At 40.8% G+C, this 20,656-nt stretch overlaps 2 protein-coding genes across 2 annotated transcripts in view; both read right to left on the bottom strand.

Annotated features, from left to right (window-relative positions):
- Positions 1–1,534: 1,534 nt before the first annotated feature.
- Positions 1,535–7,248, bottom strand: LOC137261464 (uncharacterized). The gene is made up of 3 exons (XM_067799214.1): positions 7,151–7,248; positions 3,983–4,162; positions 1,535–2,883 (listed from the first exon to the last, which is right to left on the bottom strand). The coding sequence occupies exons 1-3, from the start codon at positions 7,200–7,202 to the stop codon at positions 2,681–2,683; spliced, it is 435 nt and encodes a 144-aa protein (XP_067655315.1). The 5' UTR covers positions 7,203–7,248; the 3' UTR covers positions 1,535–2,680.
- Positions 7,249–10,313: 3,065 nt separating this feature from the next.
- The window catches only part of LOC137261465 (uncharacterized), a 30,707-nt gene continuing 20,364 nt past the window's right edge, over positions 10,314–20,656 (bottom strand). The window contains exons 2-3 of the mRNA XM_067799215.1: positions 11,713–11,856; positions 10,314–10,604 (exon numbers count right to left, since the gene is read on the bottom strand). Coding sequence (XP_067655316.1) covers positions 10,399–10,604; positions 11,713–11,856 — 350 coding nt within the window. The 3' untranslated portion in view covers positions 10,314–10,398. The remainder of the gene's footprint in view (positions 10,605–11,712; positions 11,857–20,656) is intronic.

Genomic DNA, 20,656 nt, shown 5'->3' on the forward strand with positions numbered 1-20,656 from the left:
TGGTCAACTCTGACTTCTACAGAGAAGCTTTTCTGTTGGTCTAGACGCGTGAAGATCTGATTAAAACTGATCTTCAGCAACCCATGCTTATCATTGGAGGCGCCAAACACGACCGGGTGGTTTGGCTCGCAGACGTGGTTGACACAGGAGATCGTATCCCAAATGCGTAGATTTATGCTCATGCTGTTGATCACTCGATTGTCTGGTCCAGAGTCGAGTGCGGCGAAAAACTAAAATCTGGCCTGGTGTGATTGAAACCACTGTGTCTTTATTTAATCTAGTCGCCTAAAATTATTTTTGATGGTTTGAACGAACGTGAAATGGCTCTAAGATCCAAGTCCCTTCAGTGCTTGTGCATTTATCATCAGCTCTGCAATCCGGCACATTGTGTAAAGCGGATTATTTCCTCAGTCAAATGACTGTAACATCATCACAGTTCCCGGGACACTGAATGGGCAGAGGTAACAGAACTTGATGCTTGACGGTGCTGTGGTGCCCCATTTCGATAACTATGCTCTCGCCACGCGTCCAGTCTTCATGGGCAATAATACCAGGTCAGATCGACCCCGAGCTGTTGTTCAGCACCTCCAACACATGTCAATTGAGACACTACCATGGCCAGCCAGAATTCAAGACATGAATCCTATTGAGCATTTGCTGGACATTTTGGGACGTAGGGTGAGAGCAAAGGATTGTCCACTTCAGATCCTTCAGGCCTTGACACATGCACTCCATGATCAGTGACAGCAGACCCTCCAGCACAGAGTCAGACATCTGGTGACCAAACGTAAGAGGCGACTAACGAGATCGGGTGATCAGACTCGCTGACATGGTTGGCACAAGTCATCGGTTCCGAAATCCGAGTTGAAGACCCAGTTTCCCTTTGTGAAAAAGTAGGTGGTGCCATATTCGTGACGAAGTCCATATTTTACCTGCTCACCGACTACAATTTATGTAAGTTGGGTTCACTTGTCGTTGTATACAATTATACCCGTTATGAAATAGGAAATGCTTAAATACTAAATTCGTATAAAAGTATGTTTTCATCAAACGAATATTTGCGTGATCGTTGTTGTACAAATGCAGCAAGTTTAGTTCATGCTGGTTCCATCCATTGATGGAATACAATCAGATGTATTCAGAGTGAGAGAGTGAGTGAGTGAGTGAGTGAGTGAGTGAGCGGCAGTTTTTGTCAGCACTCCAGCAATGGGTTGACACCAGAAATGGCTTCACGGACCCATCTACCTGTCTTCAGCGTGACGACATGTACCTACAAACATCATGCTTAAGCAAAAGTTTATTAGACATGCATTTATTTTATGTAATGAGTGTAGCGGTAGAGTTTCTTAAAATATGCATTTCTTCATCGATTTTGTTCAAAGATTTGAAATACATGTGAATCAAACCATTTAAGCACAATATACAATTGCAAAGTCTACATTTTTAAAAAAATTACTGTCAGAGTTTCGAACCCATGTGCCATAAACGGCCTCTAACAGTTCAGTTATAGCAGAACAAACCAAACAACTTCAAATAGATATAATTTCTTTATTAAACTGTATATAAAAAAAATCAGTATTTAGAAATATCCCATAAAATCATAGAATTATAATAATGCTTTTGCAAGAATGTATAATAGTTTGTCTTGCAAAATATAACACAGCGGTGACTGAATATTCCTATAGATGGATGGCATGTTGTATGTACAGCGACGAAATGAATGGTATGTCATGAGAAGTATGTCAACGCCGACAAATGTATAGAATTTTAATTAATGTTTGTTTTTTTTAAATTCGATATATTTCTCGAGTCATTTGAGTTCAGGTGAAGTCAAGTAATCACCCCTTGAAATAAATTTGGGGATTTTTTTTCGTTTTGGAAAATACTTGTATACGACTTGACCAAGGCACACCGGCTCCTCTACCTCGTCTGCAAGTGTTACTTTACACAGGAGCCTCTGCAAGCGGACGGACGCTTTTTCTTCCTTGCTTCGTGTCTGTTAAGCATAGTTTAAGAAATTCCAAAATAAAAACTGTTAAGAAGGAAGACTGAAGGTCTCGATTACACGTATATGCTTCACTCTCTATGGCAGTTATTACAAAACATTATACACTACTCAACATTTGATAAGAATATTATGCCAGACGTATTCCTACAATCTCACAATGATACATTAGTTTATCCCTATTAAATGTAGAGTAGTATATTCATAGCAAACATATTTACAGATCAGTAAATCAGAGACCATATACCGACGGTATATGGTCTCTGAGTAAATGAATACATGTATTCTGAATTATGCCGATTTGTATTTTTCGCTAAAATCGCAGGAATTCTGCCATACATGAAATACTATCCACAGTTGTCTAACGTTACCCAGGGCCTCTGGGTAAGCTCTAGATCTACTTGAACACAGAATTTGAAAGTACAAAATGCATTATGTAAAATATTCCTTCTGTTGATTTCAGTGTAATGAACACATCGATGTCATAGAAAGACTAGGGATGCTACTTCATACAAGAGTTGTATGTGAAACCATTTTCAGTTCAAATATAATTTTGGCAAGTAGTTTTCAGATATTTTTACCCCTTGGAAACGATTGACACACATTGTATTTTCGAATTACGTTGCATAAAATCGACAATGTTATGTTGACATGATAAAACGGCGATGTCTTTAGTTATCTCATGTTGAGAGCAGCTACAACCACGGTCAGTAAGACAGTAGTCATCAACGTCGTAAAGCTGTACATTGAGTTGGCGCTGTTGCAGCCGTCCGTGCTACATCTACACTTGATAACGAGACCCCCAGCGGCCTGGGTACCCTCACACCCGTCACCATAGCCTGGTTCTCTCGTGCAGCCACGTGTGACTACTACAGACTCTGAAAAAAATAAACATAAACAATGTGACTGTCTGTGTGCGATTATGGTTTTACGCCACATTTAGCAATATTTTCAGCTAAAAACACCACTTTGGGGATACCAGAAACTGGCTTCACACATTGTACCCATGTGGGAAAAGAACAGGCGCATTAACACCGGCTACTCCAACACCTCATACAGATCAGGAAGATATATACGTTACCTCTCAGGTATCCTGACTCAGGAAACACCCATAACTGCGTGTCCGTTTTCCCCCTTATAAATGCCATCATATTGATAGTGATGCACTGCACATAAACACTTACACAAGACACGGTGCAAGTGAGTGAGTAAGTTTAGCGTTACACCGCTTTTAGCAATATTCCAGCAACATCCCATCTAACTGTCTATTTACCGCTATAACCACTTGACGATCCAACCACCCGGCAAGAGTGTCTGGGGGGTATGAGTTTTAACGCTGCTTTGAACAGTATTCCAGCATTAACCCGGGCGGTATGCCTACTTCGGGAGGAATGGCCGAAGTAGCTATACTTTACGCTTTCAGCTTTGGTACACATTGCCCCATTTAAAACAGATCTTATAGGGTACGCCACGCCAAACCTGAATCCGTATATATAGTTTAACGGGCTATTTTCTTCCCGACCCTTCACTGTAGATTCAATCGCCGTGACAGCTGTGATTGTGTGATTTTGTATTTTTTTAAATATACAACTGTCCAGTAATTAAAACTGACCATAATTTAAAAAAATATTTCCCGGGCTCTTTTTACATTACGGCAGTCGGAATGTGACTACTGCATTTTGGAAGTGTTGACATTTTGTGCGGAACTAGGGTTCCCCGTAATCGGAATAGGAGCTGACCGAGGTGGTCACATAACTGTGACATTTTTATTTTTCTTGGCCAGACTGTGCCAACGCACATATACAGGCAGTTGATACCTTAGTTAATTTAAAATATACTTATAATGTCATTATCTCCATCAATATCATAGGACACCTAAAATGGGATTCACCCATTGTACTCGTGAGCCGAATCGAACCCAGAGTTGATGAGTGAACGCTTCAACAAGCTGCTACCGCACCAGCGTAATTCACCTACCTCTCATGCGACCGTTGATGTAACCTGAATCTCCAATCCATACTTTTGTCTTGAATTTGACGCAATGGGTGTCTTTATCTCCGCAGTCGTCAATGTTGTCGCTGTTAGCTTCACCGTTGTAGTAGTCCCCGCAGTCGTCGCCTCCCACCATTGCGCATTGGTGACACCTTATGCTCAGGCCTGGGAGTGAAGTTTGAACACGGGTAAACAAAATATCACGTGATGTGTTTTATTTATGTCTTTATACGCGTATTTAACCTTTTTTCCTGTTTACTAACTTACATATTTAATGTGTTGTGTAAGGGCACACTCATCAAACATTACAACTGTATGAAAGCTGTATGTAAGTGTGGACCAGACAATCCCGTGATTTATCCAAGAAGCTTCGTTCGAAGTGAATGGGGTGGGTTTTACGCAGCCTGTGGCAATGTTGCAACAATACCACACCAGAGATGGACTTCACACGTTACACCATGTGGGGAATCGAACCCGTGCCGTCGGAAAGACATGATAAGTGAACGCTCTAACTGCTATGCCATCCAATGCACCTCCTGTCACTTCACAGCAGGCAGGGACGGCGGGGTAGCCTCCTGTATTGCTCCTGTATTGCTTAAAGGGGCGTAAAACTAAACTCACATCTTGCAGCCGTTAGGATGCACAAGCCCTGTCTGAAGCAAATCAGTATTTCCAATGTGGGAAAACCCCTCATGCTTGCTACTTTGTGTAATTTGTGAAACAAACATGGCTCAGGTGCTATAAAACGAAGAATCATTATGAGGGTGAATGGCGAAATATACTCTTTAAAAAAGTAGGGGAACTTGAACTTTGAAGTCTGGTTGTCATTATTAACCCTATTGCTTGACGTTTTCAGGCAGGTCGATAAATCACTGTAGACCATTTTTCCGATAATTGTCTTGCATCTGTGCATGGCCAGGGTTTTCAGGGTCAAATCACATACTACTGACTGCAAACTCTAAACCTGAAATTTTCATGTCATACTCCAGTCAGCTAACAAAAGGGATAACTGAACGAATAGAGCCTTGCTTTGAATGAAATCCATGCGGTGATGCATTCTCAAAACATCCATTATTATTGTATCAACATTGATTCAATCCCATGTACCTCCCAATATCCACAATTGTACATTGAAAGAACCCCTAACTTTTTGAAGAGTATAAAAAATCTGTGATCGAAGGAACGCTGGTCTAAGGGAAATAACTCTGAGCAGCGCAACAATTCAGAATAAAACATGTACCCTTTGAATCTGTTCATCACTGACTCCTCTGTGTCATCATATTGTTCACAGAATTCTACTGTATGGTTACAAATGTACTTTATCATCGACATTGGGCAGTGTGTATTTTCGCTCGTAGGTGAGTGTACGTTCTAGGTTTTCTACACCGAATATAGAGGTATTACAACTATATGAAAGCGTTCTGCAAATAACTTTTCACCATACACTCCATTGACTGATAAAATGATAAAAATGAACATGTGTCCTGCAGGGCCCCCTTTCACAAAGTTGTCTTAAGCCTAAGGTCTCGTAACTTTTCTCGTAGCATTCGTACCGCCTATGTTACAGCATAGGAGGTACGAATTCTCCGAGAAAGGTTACGAGATCTTAGACTGGTTTACTGTCCACACTGCCAGGACGATGACAGACCATCAGACTAGTCACCATGTGACAGGTTGATCGATCCCTTACCCTTCCAATATCCGGGTATCTATTCCTTTTGCTTTCATCCTCAATGTCTTCATCATAGTTTGAATACCCTTACATTCATTTTCGATTCACTGATTTACGTTCATCATAAGCATGGTTGAGTATCATCATCCCATCTTCATCAAATGTCAGTTTAACTATGTCTGTGTCTCAACCCATCTCCATCAAAAGACAGTTTAACTATGTCTGTCTCTCAACCCATCTCCATCAAAAGTCTGGTACAATATGCATCCGTCATCAGTCGCTAGACAGAATATTCATCCATCCATCCATCTTCATCAGACGCCAGACAGAATATTCATCCATCCATCTTCTTCAAATGCCAGACAGAATATCCACCAACCTTCCATATTTCTGTCTTCATCATATGTCTTGCGAACAGAACAAGTAGTCACAGAGCACATCTTATCATACCATCAACTACTGGTTGCAATGCATGGAAGAGTCATGAAAGTGAGTTTAGTTCTAGGTCACTTTTAGCAATATTCCAGCACGTGTGTCACAAAAAAGCGTGTACATTTCCAATGCGAATGTTATTTCTTACAAAGTGCACATGTTGACTTGAGTAATTAATATACATACATTACTAGACATACATTATGTAAACATATATTTTGATCGCAGCATTACAATACTGTCCCACTCCGTTGATCATCATTGACGAGTCAGTCACGTGGGTTCAACCCTACATCAAACATGATAACAGTTATGCCACAGTACTTGGGAAAGTCCATTGTAACTTGCAGGAGCTGGGCAGGAAATGGTACTGGTGAATGAGTATAGTTTAGCGCCGAAATCAGCAAGGAAAGAGTTGAAGCGCCCGTACCCCCCCTCCTCTTACATGGTATATTTCCTCCTTCCCCGGTATAATAACCCAACACTGAAATAAGTGATTGTTTTTTATACCTGTTCTAGTTTATTGAATGTATATTTAGAGTGAGGTATGCATATGCATAATTTTGATTTTAGATGGGGGTGGGGGGTACAGGTGGAACTCTTACCGAAAGCTGACGTAACATTTATACGTAACATGGATGGCTCTGAGGTAGCTCAGGTATGAAACATTTATCAGGCTAAACTCCACGGTTGAACAGCGGATCTGCCAACCTACGCTCGGCTACAGCGCGGGGTCAGGTTGTCAGCATTCATTATGAGCAACGCACACAAACCTGTATTTCATGAGTTACACTGACAAATGTTCGACTATATACCACACCAAATTCCCACGCCATCCTTACAGATCTACATAAATTTTCACTATTCATAATCGTGTAGTCTACATTGTACGCCGTTTTGAGAGTTCACTTCCGCTATTGTCTACTCTTTTCAGTGTTTAGGGGCAGTGGCTCAGCGAGTTCACATAGGTTCCGTTGTTATTAAAGTCGGCAAATAATTGGATTGTCTAACCAATATATGGGTTGCGATTTGTGATCGATAATACTTACATGATCCAAACAAACTAACGAACAACACCAAAAATAATAGTGACTTCTCCATCGTCTCGGTTTTCGAATACCTGCGACAGGTGTAAATACTAATTGTTGGAAAACTAATTGTTTATGATGTTTATCTTTTGAAAGTTACTGATCAATCCTACATTGTTTAGGATTTAAAATATAAATTCCAAGTAGACAAAAATAAATGCATAATAAATAAATACAAATGTAATACAGCTTTGGGCACTGTTGCCAAAACTCGTCGTTAAATAACATTATTTGCTATTGACAAAAATATTATCCTTTCGAAAAGTTCATATTGTAATGATTTTTTAGCTTCTTTGAACATAAATATACAGTATATTTACGAGCTCTATGCAAACAACTTTAAAATGATATATTCCTTTATACTGATGTTACTTCGAATATACGCTATAAATATTTGTCGCTGTCTAACTCTCAAAGTTCACACCTCGCAGGTAAGATAGTATGACAAAGCGACCTCTGTTGGACCCCGGGGACAATAATCTCGTTCAACCAGTCACTCTAAGAATGCTCTTTGGGTATCATGACTGGATCAACGATGCACTAGTGAAGGCTGGTGTGTCGTATCTCGCTGTCGAAGTGTATCGAAATACATGAAGAAGTCTGATGTTTGTGACTTGTTTTTAATAAAAACATATGAAAGCATGATATATACGTCCATTATGAACTCGTGGTATTTACAGACAAAAACGCGACACGCGTTTACAATTAAGCATGTAAACGATTCCACACGTCAATGAGATATACATACATGATTATGAATTACCTCTAATGAATTACAAAATACATAAATAATTGATATGAACAAATGTTCGCCCTTAACTGTTTAATACATGACCGAATGGTTTTCAAATGCTAACAGATTGAACACACAGAATTTATAAACACAAAGAAAACCTTTGAACACTTCCGAAAATGAAATGTCAAACGTCTTTCAATACGACAAACATAAAAATGAAAACATGATTTGAATGAAAATATAACGTACAGGCATGGATAGAAATTTGAAATGAATACTAATACGCTGTCGTTGAAAATGACAAGATATTTACAGATAGAGTATGGCCAACAATACAAGATGCACGTAATAAATCAATAATAGAACAGGGACGTTATTCAAGAGGAAATATATGTTAACCCACACCAAAATAAACATATGGATAATCGCGGAAGCCGTCTTATTTCGACCAATCAGCTGTGTTAGCCACTGTCACGTGTTACTTCTAATGAGTGAGTTGGTAAGCTTTTATGCCGCTTTTAGCAATATGACAACAATTTCACGGCGTGGGACACCAGAAATGGCTTCATGCATAGTACCCATGTGGGGAATCGAACCGGGGTATTCGGCGTTACGAGTCAACGCTTTAACCACAAGACTACACCACTAAAGTCTGGCTCACTCATATCCCTTTCCTCTAATTAAAACCGACGGCGTTCATCAATATTTTATTTGATTTTTTAAAACAAATTTGTAATGAATATATATTATTAATGACTGAAGGAATACATGTATGTTATAGACATATATGACGCTGTATAACATTAAAAAGTTGACAAATTAGTATATTCATTATGACATTAAAACCTCAAGTTGGTGTGTTAATAAAAGCCAATAATAAGTAGACCTCAGATGTTTGGCAGATTGAGGAGGCAGGGCTACATGGGTATGGTGAGGGAAGACTAACCAAATACGGAATGACGTAGAGTGAATGAGGGATTTTAGTTTTACGCCGCACTCCACAATACTCCAGCAAAATGGCGGCGGTATGTAAACTATATAATTCTGAAGCAAACAATCCAGTGATCAACGGCATGAGCATCAACCTACGCAGTTGAGATACAATGACAAGTCAGCGAGCCGGACCACCCAATTCCCGACTGACGTAGAAACATAATGAGAAATTTGGAACTCTGTTTAGCTAATACGTACGCTTAAATCGATTTGACAAACCGTGCCCTCTGACTTTTGCAAATACCATATACATAGAAATGACATTAACGCGTATTAGTGGGTAAATAATCCGCAAAGTCTCGACGATTTGACTCAGTACAACAAACTGTACATGATATACTAAGCAAAAATAGGTAGGTATATATACAAATTGTGAAATTATGAGTAATGATCTATCCATTTATTGACACACTGATAAAATATCAATCATAAGAATGCCAATATCACTAACGTAATTTGTCCAGTATAAAACGGACAGTAAATAATCTTCGATTAGACCAGATGCTGTACAATTATTATTCTATCTAACACCACGCGTCTGTACTGATCACATGCTATTTCTTGATTCAAAATATAGGGAATGTTGAATTTTCTGCCTACAACAAAGCTTCTGAGAGTAGTAATTTTGTTTCACTGGAATTAATCCACTTGAATCGAACCCATTAAACGGAGAGAGTTGCATTTAAATACAATTTTTATCAACTCGCGATAAAGGATACCCAAAACCTTTTAGAAAGCCCCGTGCCATTCGTGGAACCCATGATTACGTGTTTGGTACTGTCAGATCAAGGATCACTCAGCAAGTTGACCCTTTAGCTGCTAATTGCAAAATACTTGTAGTTATGCAAGAATACAAAGAACAGGCCAGCCAGGATAATGACCAGGCTCAGGGCGGTCTAGGGGAGGCAACTCTAATAGCCTTAACTTGGTCATTTTATATACTGACGCCTGCCGTTGATAACTGTTCTATATAATACATGTATTGAAATCATCCTGTTGAGCGAAGGTAAACCAGTAAGTGAATTTATTCCTAGCTCTACATTCAGCTGTCACCGTTTCCATATATTTACGTGCCAACTGACACTTCGATTACTGTGGCCAACCAACAGAATCACTCGGAATGCACCAGACGTATATGTCGACAGCAAAACACGATTTGTATGTCGGTCAGCAGCATGACTCCAAAATCAAACGCCTAAATTAGTTTAGCTGCCTCGGAGAAATATATTACGATCCAGTTTGAATGCACACTATAACGCAATCCCAACTGAATGTATCAACTTCTTATAAACGAACCCATTCATCACATCTCGGTCATTCGGAAAAATTGTTGTTGACGGGGAGCATTAGTCAACACTCGACCCTTTCCGTAACTCGCTATTCGATTTGTCTCGGAATCATTCGAGTTGGTCACGAAAGGAAGAGGAGGCAACATTGAAAGAACGACAACTCTGTAATGGTAGTATTGAGTTATCTCGCATCACCACATAATTACTCTGGCTCCAATGGCCACCAATACGGCAAAAGAAGACAATGTGAATGTCGTTGCAGGGCTGTTGCAGTTATGCTCGTAGCAGTAACAACGTTCAGTGTAGCCGCCGTTGTTCTTCTGGTAGTAGCAACCGGCATCCCTTATCAGCGCAGTCGCTGATTTTGCGATACAATATCGCGAGATCACCTCTGAATCTGTGAATTGAAAAAACCCCAACTAATTATACATATAAATATATTTTCTTTTTCTATGACTTTATTTCTTTTTGATCTGGGTACAGCGCTGACAAGACAGCATGTCTGTGTATACAGCATAGAAAAAATCAAATTACGAAGCTATTATCTGTGTAAATAGATTATGGCAAGTCGCCCAGAATGTCATAAAAGTGTCATATTTGCAGTGGGAGTATGCATTAAATTTATGTAGTTGGTAATTGTAATTCAATATTGGTTTCCGACCATCGAGAGAATGTTTGCTGCCTTTCTAGAATATATGTATTCTTTAGTGGATATGAAACTGAAATTTAGTGGATCTATAGATCTATCTATTAGTATCAGAAATAATTACCGCTTATATTCTAATGCAGTGTTATTGTTTAGATTTGCCTGTATGTCAGTATGTGATGTGTTCCACTGCAACTACATCAATACCTGTCCATATTTCCCCACTTGTGAACGGGTGAAAAATACTTGCAGCAACATTACATGCAAGCTCTTTCAATATTGTCAAATCCTCTAGTGTGCAGCACACAACCCTGTGCGCATAAAGGTCATTAGACCTTTCAGTCATTTGACAACAGTTGTAGACACAATGCAACCTTAGATTTCAAACAAGAACTTTGGGAACTTCGTTGAACTTCGTATGTTTGTTCAAGCTGAACGCTTACAAATACGAAAATGAAACAATACAGGAGAATGGCTGGGTGATAAATACCTTATGCCTGAACTATTCCGGCATCATTACCGTGTGACCATTTTTGCCATTCCTTTAGAAATGTTTCATCTGTATGGATATATATTACATTTTCTCATATGCATTGGTATTGGCAAGTAGAATGCTCGCAAAATGGAATATTCCCTACTTTTCTGGACGGTGTATGATTACAATGACCTTACATACCCTGGCCAATCATTTCTCCACTGAACTCCACTCACAGCAATACTGTAGCGCAAATATGGTTCCGCAACAGGGAGAAAAATGTATGAAGACTGTCATTTTTCTCTCTGTTGCGCAACCATATCTGCGCTACAGTTTGTCTGTGCATCTCAGTACCTCTAGGGCACCTGCATTGGCTTTACTTACACGAATACTCTCCAAGTCTGTTATGGATCCGTATTTTGGTGTATGTTTTAAGACATGCGAAGCAGTTGCTCATCTGACGTGGGTTGTCACACGTGTTTGTTACTCCCGAACTGAACACGTTGCACTGGAAGCAGCCGATAGCATCTGGAACACAAACATGAAACGGTGGTACATCACAGTGAGTGAGTGAGTGAGTGAGTGAGTGAGTGAGTGAGTGAGTGAGTGAGTGAGTGAGTGAGTGAGTGAGTGAGTGAGTGAGTGAGTGAGTGAGTGAGTGAGTGAGTGAGTGAGTGAGTGAGTTGGCTTTTACGCCGCTTTTATCAATAATCCAACAATATGACGATAAGGGGCACCTGAAATGGACTTAACACATTGCATTCAAGTGGGGCATCGAACCCTGGTCTTCAGCGTGACCATCTGTCCCACCGCCCCACGACGGCGGCCTGTAAAAATTATGTCTGGAACAGACAATTCAGTGATCTGTAGCATGAACATCGACCTTCGCAATTGAAATACGGTGACATGTGTCCATGAAGTCAGACCACCCAATCTCGTCAGTCGCCTCATGCGGCAAATCGGGGTTGCTGAAGACCAGTTCTAATCCGTTCTTTACGGGTACACGCGTCATAGCAGAGGATGATCACACTACTTCCTATAAATCACTGAAAATCTATTTTAGATGTACGCACCCAGAGTCCATGCATGTTCTATTTCCCCAACGCATTTCGAGTAACTGCCATGTCAATATCTGTTGTTGCATGACTCTTATATTATACGCTGCTTCGTGGTGATTTTAATAACTTCACGACTTTTTTACCTGTTGCATTTTCCTTGTATAGATTCTAAAGTAGACTCATTTAAAATTCACGTTGGTCCGTTTAACAGGAAGAACATCATTTTTAAAACCTTATCTCAGTTATTAATCATACACCTACTTCTGTCAAGAAGGACGGTTAGTAGATTTGTTGAGGTTTTTTTTTTCACAATTACACGTTGTTACGTGTTAAAGAATATAAAGGAGTAGCTGATATGGTGAGACGTTTGACATGCAGTAGTCTTCATGACTGATCTACATGTAAACAAGAGAATCTACACATTGTTAAGTTTTTATCACCTGCTGACCTTTTACTACTCCGGGTATAAAAAGCTTATGAAGTACGGTGTGTAGTATTTCTTAGTATGCCGTGACAATGCAATTCAGTTGACAAACATACAAGACAGATTGATAATGTACTCACAAATATGGGCGTGCAAGGATATTGGATGCCTGATTTCTAGGTAGAGCAGGGATGCTGTATCATAGCCCACAGGCAAACTGTAGCGCGAATGGGCTTGCGCACCATAAAGAATATGACAAGTCTTATATGCGAGCAAAACATGTAAAGAAGACTAGTCACAGCTGCACTGGACCGAGCAAGACAATGCATGAGAGTTGGGAAGGATTTGCTTTCAGCATGTACTTCATGATGTTTTCCTCTTATAACGCCGTGCTCAGGAATACTATCACGGTCATCGTCATCATGATTACCGCTTTCCAGATATCCAGATAAATTATTTAAATTAAGAGAAAATAACATGATTTGGGATCATATATAATTCATGTGCAATCTACGGACTTTGGGCCTCGTTAGTGACGTGGAAGTCTGAGTTTACGTCTCAATAAATAAAGTTTTCACACATACATGTATACTGACTGATAGATGCTGCTATTACATACAGGTTAACATGTCATCATGACATCACCCGACATATCTGTTACACGGCTGCTTTCATGGATCGATAAGCGCACAAATACATTACCTTCAATTATTTAAATTTAAATTATGAGCTAACCGTGGTTACCGCATACCTGGCAACCAAGGTTAACTAGATTCATCTGAGATAAACACAAATAACCTTCACGAGCAAATGGCGGCGGGGCGGAAAGTGTAGTCTTGTGTACATGTGTTGTGATAACATACCACAGGTTGTAAAGAGATTAATTTCCCTTTCTGTTTAATGGTATCCCACGACAGGAAACACCTTGAACGAAATTTACTGACAGTTCTCGTTAGGAAAATCAAATCCGAGACTTCGGCGTGAAGAGTGGGCATTGTCAAAGACCAGACGCCAAAACCGATGGCTTCTCGGCTATGCAAACGAAGCTAAATGTAATTAATCTTCAAGCTCTGAAATCACGCGATTAGCAAGCATGTTTTTCTTGTGAACCCGACTCATATTTAGATAGTATTCAGGGCTTGCCAAAGCTTTTCACCAACAAATATGTGTAAGCCCGGGATTTTTAAGTGGTAGCTAAACCTCAGTAAGTCTTCAAAGAACCACACTATACTTGTATATCCACATATTTAGAATCATCTGGAATCTCGTGATACACCATGGTCTACTTTCTAAGGATAGGAACAAACACACTGATTCATGAGATCAGCCTTGATAACACCAACATACGTTTGCCAACCTCATTGCATAAATCACCCTCGTAACTGTGTGCAAACAGTGTTTATTTAAATTGGTGGATGTGATTTATAGATTTATTTCGAGTGTGCAATTTTTTTATAACAGTACAAAGTCTGGAGACGCGGTGTGTGATGAATCATTGGTAAAGGCGGAGACCATAAATCATTACACACGCCTAAACAGACCAATAAAACTGATATCTAAAACTTTCAACCATACCTATACCCTGTTTATTAAGTCTTTGTTTCCGGTGTGTCTGGTCTGAGGATTAGGTCATTTCAGTATAAGATATAGTCGAGGCGGGTGCTTGTATGGTCAGGTCTCCGGAATTTGGACAGGTGTTGATGTGCTATTCTATGGATCTCCAGAACACAGGGGCTTGTATCGCTTTGAAACGGCGTTCGAAAGACATATAGATGTATAGACCCTACCCTAGTACTATATAAAAGGAAAGGGATGTAACGAGGAAACCACCCCCTCCTCGATCAAAGTTACATGTTACCGCGTAAAATATTTTTAAGGCCCCATCGAGGCCAACGGATCGAAAGCCAGATGATTTCCCTACAAAATGAGCTATAAATGGTCACAATCGGATCATTCTTTCAAAAGTTATACGCTACGAATCATCGCAAACAGCTACCTCCGCAATTTCACGCCAAAATCATGGATCACCCAATACGGCGAAAACTCACCTTTTAAATTCGTTTATTAATTCCAGCCACGTTGGCAGCACCAGCGCTGGGCTGGATTCGATCGGCCGCGGTATTCCGAGGGTCGGAATACTTATTACAACATCTACATGTCATTTTTTCGACAGTAAGCAAGCATTTTCACCAAAATAGCCGGCAATCCTACTCACATGTCGGCCATAAGCGACCTTGACATTCAAGTGAACTGAGCAGATCCGCTCAAACAGACTCGGGCCATCCGATTGGCCATTTCCACTGTATATTTTGTTTCCAACCAGTGGGATGGCCCGAGTCTGTTTGAGCGGATCTGCTCAGTTCACTTGAATGTCAAGGTCGCTTATGGCCGACATGTGAGTAGGATTGCCGGTTATTTTGGTGAAAATGCTTGCTTACTGTCGAAAAAATGACATGTAGATGTTGTAATAAGTATTCCGACCCTCGGAATACCGCGGCCGATCGAATCCAGCCCAGCGCTGGTGCTGCCAACGTGGCTGGAATTAATAAACGAATTTAAAAGGTGAGTTTTCGCCGTATTGGGTGATCCATGATTTTGGCGTGAAATTGCGGAGGTAGCTGTTTGCGATGATTCGTAGCGTATAACTTTTGAAAGAATGATCCGATTGTGACCATTTATAGCTCATTTTGTAGGGAAATCATCTGGCTTTCGATCCGTTGGCCTCGATGGGGCCTTAAAAATATTTTACGCGGTAACATGTAACTTTGATCGAGGAGGGGGTGGTTTCCTCGTTACATCCCTTTCCTTTTATATAGTACTAGGGTAGGGTCTATACATCTATATGTCTTTCGAACGCCGTTTCAAAGCGATACAAGCCCCTGTGCTCCAGAATCTATCAGGACGGATGTTTGTGTGCATACGTGTTCTAAGAATCTCCCGATATCGATGTTTGTGCATACGTATTCTTAGAATCTCTGTCATCGATGTGTGTGCATACGTATTCTTAGAATCTCCCTTATCGATGTTTATGCATACGTATTCTAACAGTAGAAACTGCACGTTATAACAGCACAGACTTTAATCAGAGGTTTTGTATATCATGTAAATTTAAATGTTTAAGCTATATTGAAGATGAATTCCACGTACTGTTCATATGTGAATCCTATGGACAAGAGAGGAGTTAATAACACAATTTGTTAAAAATCCCTATACCCTATACTCTTTAGCAAATCTTCTCAAGAATACTAATGTAGACACTGTAAAATATGTTGCCTTGTATCTATTTCATCTTAAAAGGATTATTATAAACACACGTGAATGATCACAGTTCCCCCCACTACTACAATTGCATTTCAATTTGAATGTATTGTGGCCATTTTACTGGAATAAATCTGCATATTCTAAGAATGTCCCGACATCGATGTTTGGGTATAAGTGTTCTAGGGATTTCCTGAAATGGGTGTTAACGTACTTGTGTTCTCGAACTGATCCCAGAAACGTATCTGGCAAATATGAGTTGTGATAAATGATTAACTGTATCGAGGTTGTTCCCTATGTGATGATACATAGTGACTGGCTTATAACTCCTTTTGACGGAAAGGTACAGTCTATTTTCATCCATGTCCAGTTTTACGTCCACCTGTCACAGTGTTAGTCACATGATACCCATGTATGGAAATGAATCACCCTCTGACGTCATCAAGACGATAGCAAAAAGACGATAGCGATATAAATAAGGGTTTGCTATGCCCGTTCACGTGTCGTAACATTAGCGTGAACCCAGTTCACATTCCTCGTCATGTCCGATCACTCATGTCATAGCCCCAGGTCCTAATCTGTGACCTTCTTCACTACGAATGTCCGATTACTCACCTGACGTCTGATTATACTATCTTTCACATCTGTTGATATTTACATTGTCGTTGACACCGCTTTCCCCACCACCACCACCTCCATCATCATCATCATCATCATCATCATCATCGTCATCATCACCATCATCGTCGTCGTCATCGTTTGAAATTACAAGCACTTTCATCATCCCAATCACCAACATCATCGCAATCATCGTATTAATCATCATCGGGTCTGGTGGAGTATCCAGGCGTTTGCTCGTCACTCCAAATACTCGGGTTCGATTCTCCAAATAGGTACAAATTGATTATCACGATTTATCTATGTTCCCCACCTTACTATTAAGTGAATATTGTTTGCCTCACTTAGCTCACTCACTGTTTATCATCATCATCATCATCATCATCATCATCATCATCACCATCACCATCACCATCATCTAAGGTATAGCCTGCCAACAGGTTATGTGTATTTCACATCGTAACACATCCCGGGGAACTAACATCGACAGCTAGCTAGCCTACATGTTGTCAGTTCTACGTTGCACAATGCTGGCTTGACGGATTAGTATCATGCCGGGAAGGTTAACTGCAATGCTGCATGCACAGCAGCGGGAGAACTGCAGTGTAGTACGCTATATTCATGATGGAATTCAAACAAGGAAACGGGTTTATAAGTAGTTACCTAAACCGTATATGCAATTTCGAAATGAAATCAGAAATTACTCGCGTGTAATCAGTGATGAAATACAATATTGATTTAATATACTAAACTGGGCCGGTGGAGTAGCCTAGTGGTTAAGCGTTCGCTCGTCACGCTGAAGACTTGGGTTCAATTCCCCACATGGATATAATGTGTTAAGCCCGTTTTTGGTGTAACTGCCATTACATTGCTTGAATGTTGTTAAGGGCGGCGTAAAACTACACTCATTCGCATAGCTCCACACTGCTGGATACGATCGGTCACTAATCCGATGCCATGCTAATCCAGAGTACTAGCAGGACATCTCCTGCTAAGTACTCTGCTACTGTGTCACCTAAGCTTGTTTAAGCAATTCTGTATTTTGCATTTATAATTATACCAAACTTTGCGATTTTCCATTGACAAATGTTTAGTTCTTCAATCCCTCCTCAAGACAGGGTGTTTAAGTCATCACTAAGAAATGCCCCGGCGTATCGAGGACGGGTCACCCAGTAAGTTAAACATGTCATTTGACAATTAAAGTCAAACATTCCATCTATAGCGTTAAAAAAGTAGGGGATATTCCATACAACTAGCCAATGCCAGTGCAAAATGTAATATACCCATATAGAGGAAACATTTCCAAAGTCACATTTTCCCTTAATTTCTCTTCATCATTTGTTTCCTCCTTTGCTCCATCATTACATTTCATCAGTCTTGTAAATCCAATATCCCCTATTTTTTTCTAATGGTAAATATTTGTTTAAACATCGTATCAGACACAAGCAACACAAAATCCCGCCATTACGCATCAGTGACCGTGTTACCAAACCTCGCTCAAAGCTAACAATTCCTGTTTGGGAGCACGTTCATTAAAGGGAAGCCAAGGGAAGTATGTTCTGCCGTCGTTGAGTCACTGACATTTTTCAAACCATCTCAAACTACATCAGATGGGGCTTCGTTAAGTAAAACGACCTCGGCCTATCGTGTCTGGTAAAACAGGTTTATCACGAATATCTGTAACTACGACTTGTATCCTAGCAACGACACATGACCCTCATCCTCGGCGAAATCGCACTAGCCACGCCCAATTTTCTATGACCCTTGTAGAACAATGGAGATCACCTGACTGTAGGCTCCTTGATGATATCATCTGACCAGATAGTGTCCACATGAATACTTGTAAACACCTAGTTGCGGGTACAGCAACGTGCAGTGAACCTGGACAAAGTACTGTGACTATGCGTCCCAGTCCACCCAGCTGTGAATGGGTACCTTGTAAGGATGGGAAAGCCACATGAACTTGGTGCTCTTAGTGGCTCCTCAAGTTGTATGATGCCTTGGGGGTTGAGACTGTAAATGCTATTTGTTGTTGATACTGACGCCCAGTGATCGAAGGAAAAAAAGCGCTTTGAGTATGCATGTATATCGGATGGACTACGGAGCTATGTAAATATACACGTGTAATATATAATATATCATTAATGACAATATGTGATGTGGAAGCCGATATCCTGTGGCGGTGTGCGAGCTGTCTAAAGCACCATGCAGGCTAGTGATCCAGCGAGCATGATGTGGCGAGGTCGAGCCCACCTGGCTCGGTCTGCCCAGGTCTAAAAACCCTGGAGTCAACTTTGCGTGCAGACTCAGGGTTGTCACAACGACCAGATGGTGGCCATGTGAATCCGTACAAACAGCTAGTCGCAGGTACAGCAACGTGCAGTAAACTTGGACAAAGTACTGTGTCTATGCGTGTCCCACTCCACCCAGTTGTGAATGGGTACCTTGTGACGATGGGAACGATCGAGGGGAAAATACCAGCGGCTTCAGCATGCACTAGTTGCGTGGACATGTGCGCTATAAAAATATCCTATAATAGATCTTTATTCATGGGCTGTGAGTCGTAACTCCGCTCACGGAAAGCTGGTTAATTCTTCCAGAAAGAAACACAATTCTCGTCTCAAATCCTGTAGTCAACCATATTTGTCTTCATTTGTAGGTCACCGATTTTGTGTAAAAAAGCCCCAAACTAACATTAGTGACCTTGTTTCAGTGAGTGAGTGAGTGAGTGAGTGAGTTTAGTTTTACGTCGCACTTAGCAATATTCCAGCTATATGGCGGCGGTCTGTAAATAATCGAGTCTGGACCAGACAATCCAGTGATCAACAACATGAGCATCGATCAGCGCAATTGGGAACCGATGACATGTGTCAACCAAGTCAGCTAGTCTGACCACCCGATCCCGTTAGTCGCCTCTTACGACAAGCATAGTCACCTTTTATGGCAAGCATGGGTTGCTGAAGGCCTATTCTACCCCGGGACCTTCACGTTTCACCTTGTTTCAGACTGGCGTGACCTGGCTTTGGTGTCATTCAGAGCTCCTATGTTCTTGTTTAATGGACACGACAGGTGTTCGCAAATCGGATGTTCACCCAAGCCTGTGATTTCAGAGCATATTACGGTCTTTACGTGTGCGTGTGCGTGTGCGTGTGCGTGTGCGTGTGTGCGTGCGCGTCTCAAGCGCATGTGCCCCCTGTCTCATACGTTCGTGCATTGAATACATGACCAGGAATACTACACATAAACGTAAAACAATCCTATTTGTGTTGTTTGGGTATGTTATTTCAACAAGGGTACCCGGCGATACATGGATCATCAAACAAACAAAAGAAGTAAAAACATGGTAGTATCTGCGCATGCTCACAGGTACATGACACCCCGCGTGGTGTTGTGGGTCCCAGAAAACCTTCGGGTTCAATGACCCGCTACCCTGGGTCATAGGACTCCTTTACTCATGACATCGATCACTGGTTCGTCCGTTCACAGCAGGATTAGTTCTGGGCGTTCGGGATATAGCTGGGGAAATTGTGAGTGTCGTGCCAAAAAACAAAGTGTGCATACATCTACAGACAAACAACAAAGTGTGCAAAAATCTACAGACAAACTTTGGCATACCGACTCTCGGCTCTGAGTGTTTAAAAATGATTTTGAGCTAGGGTGTGAAATGTTTGCATTGCTAGTTTGACTATGGACGGTCGACGTGTTCATGAATAAGGCTCCAATAGTGTCCGAACTTCCAGTTAAAACCCGGCCTAGCTCAAACGTGACATTGAGGTCATGCTACAAAGGTCAGGCCACCAACGGTGACATTTGTCAAGAGATGCATGAACAAAAGCTCATAAAATCTGTCAAATCATGAGATTAACTAGTGTACCTAGAGCAGAATTGTACATAGTTTACATATCAACAATAGTGAATCATATGCAGGGCGAATTTATGGAATTCTCTTAACATTATGAGTGAGTGAGTA

The sequence above is a fragment of the Haliotis asinina genome, chromosome 14, assembly GCF_037392515.1.
Source record: "Haliotis asinina isolate JCU_RB_2024 chromosome 14, JCU_Hal_asi_v2, whole genome shotgun sequence".
In the NCBI taxonomy this organism is placed as follows: domain Eukaryota; kingdom Metazoa; phylum Mollusca; class Gastropoda; order Lepetellida; family Haliotidae; genus Haliotis; species Haliotis asinina.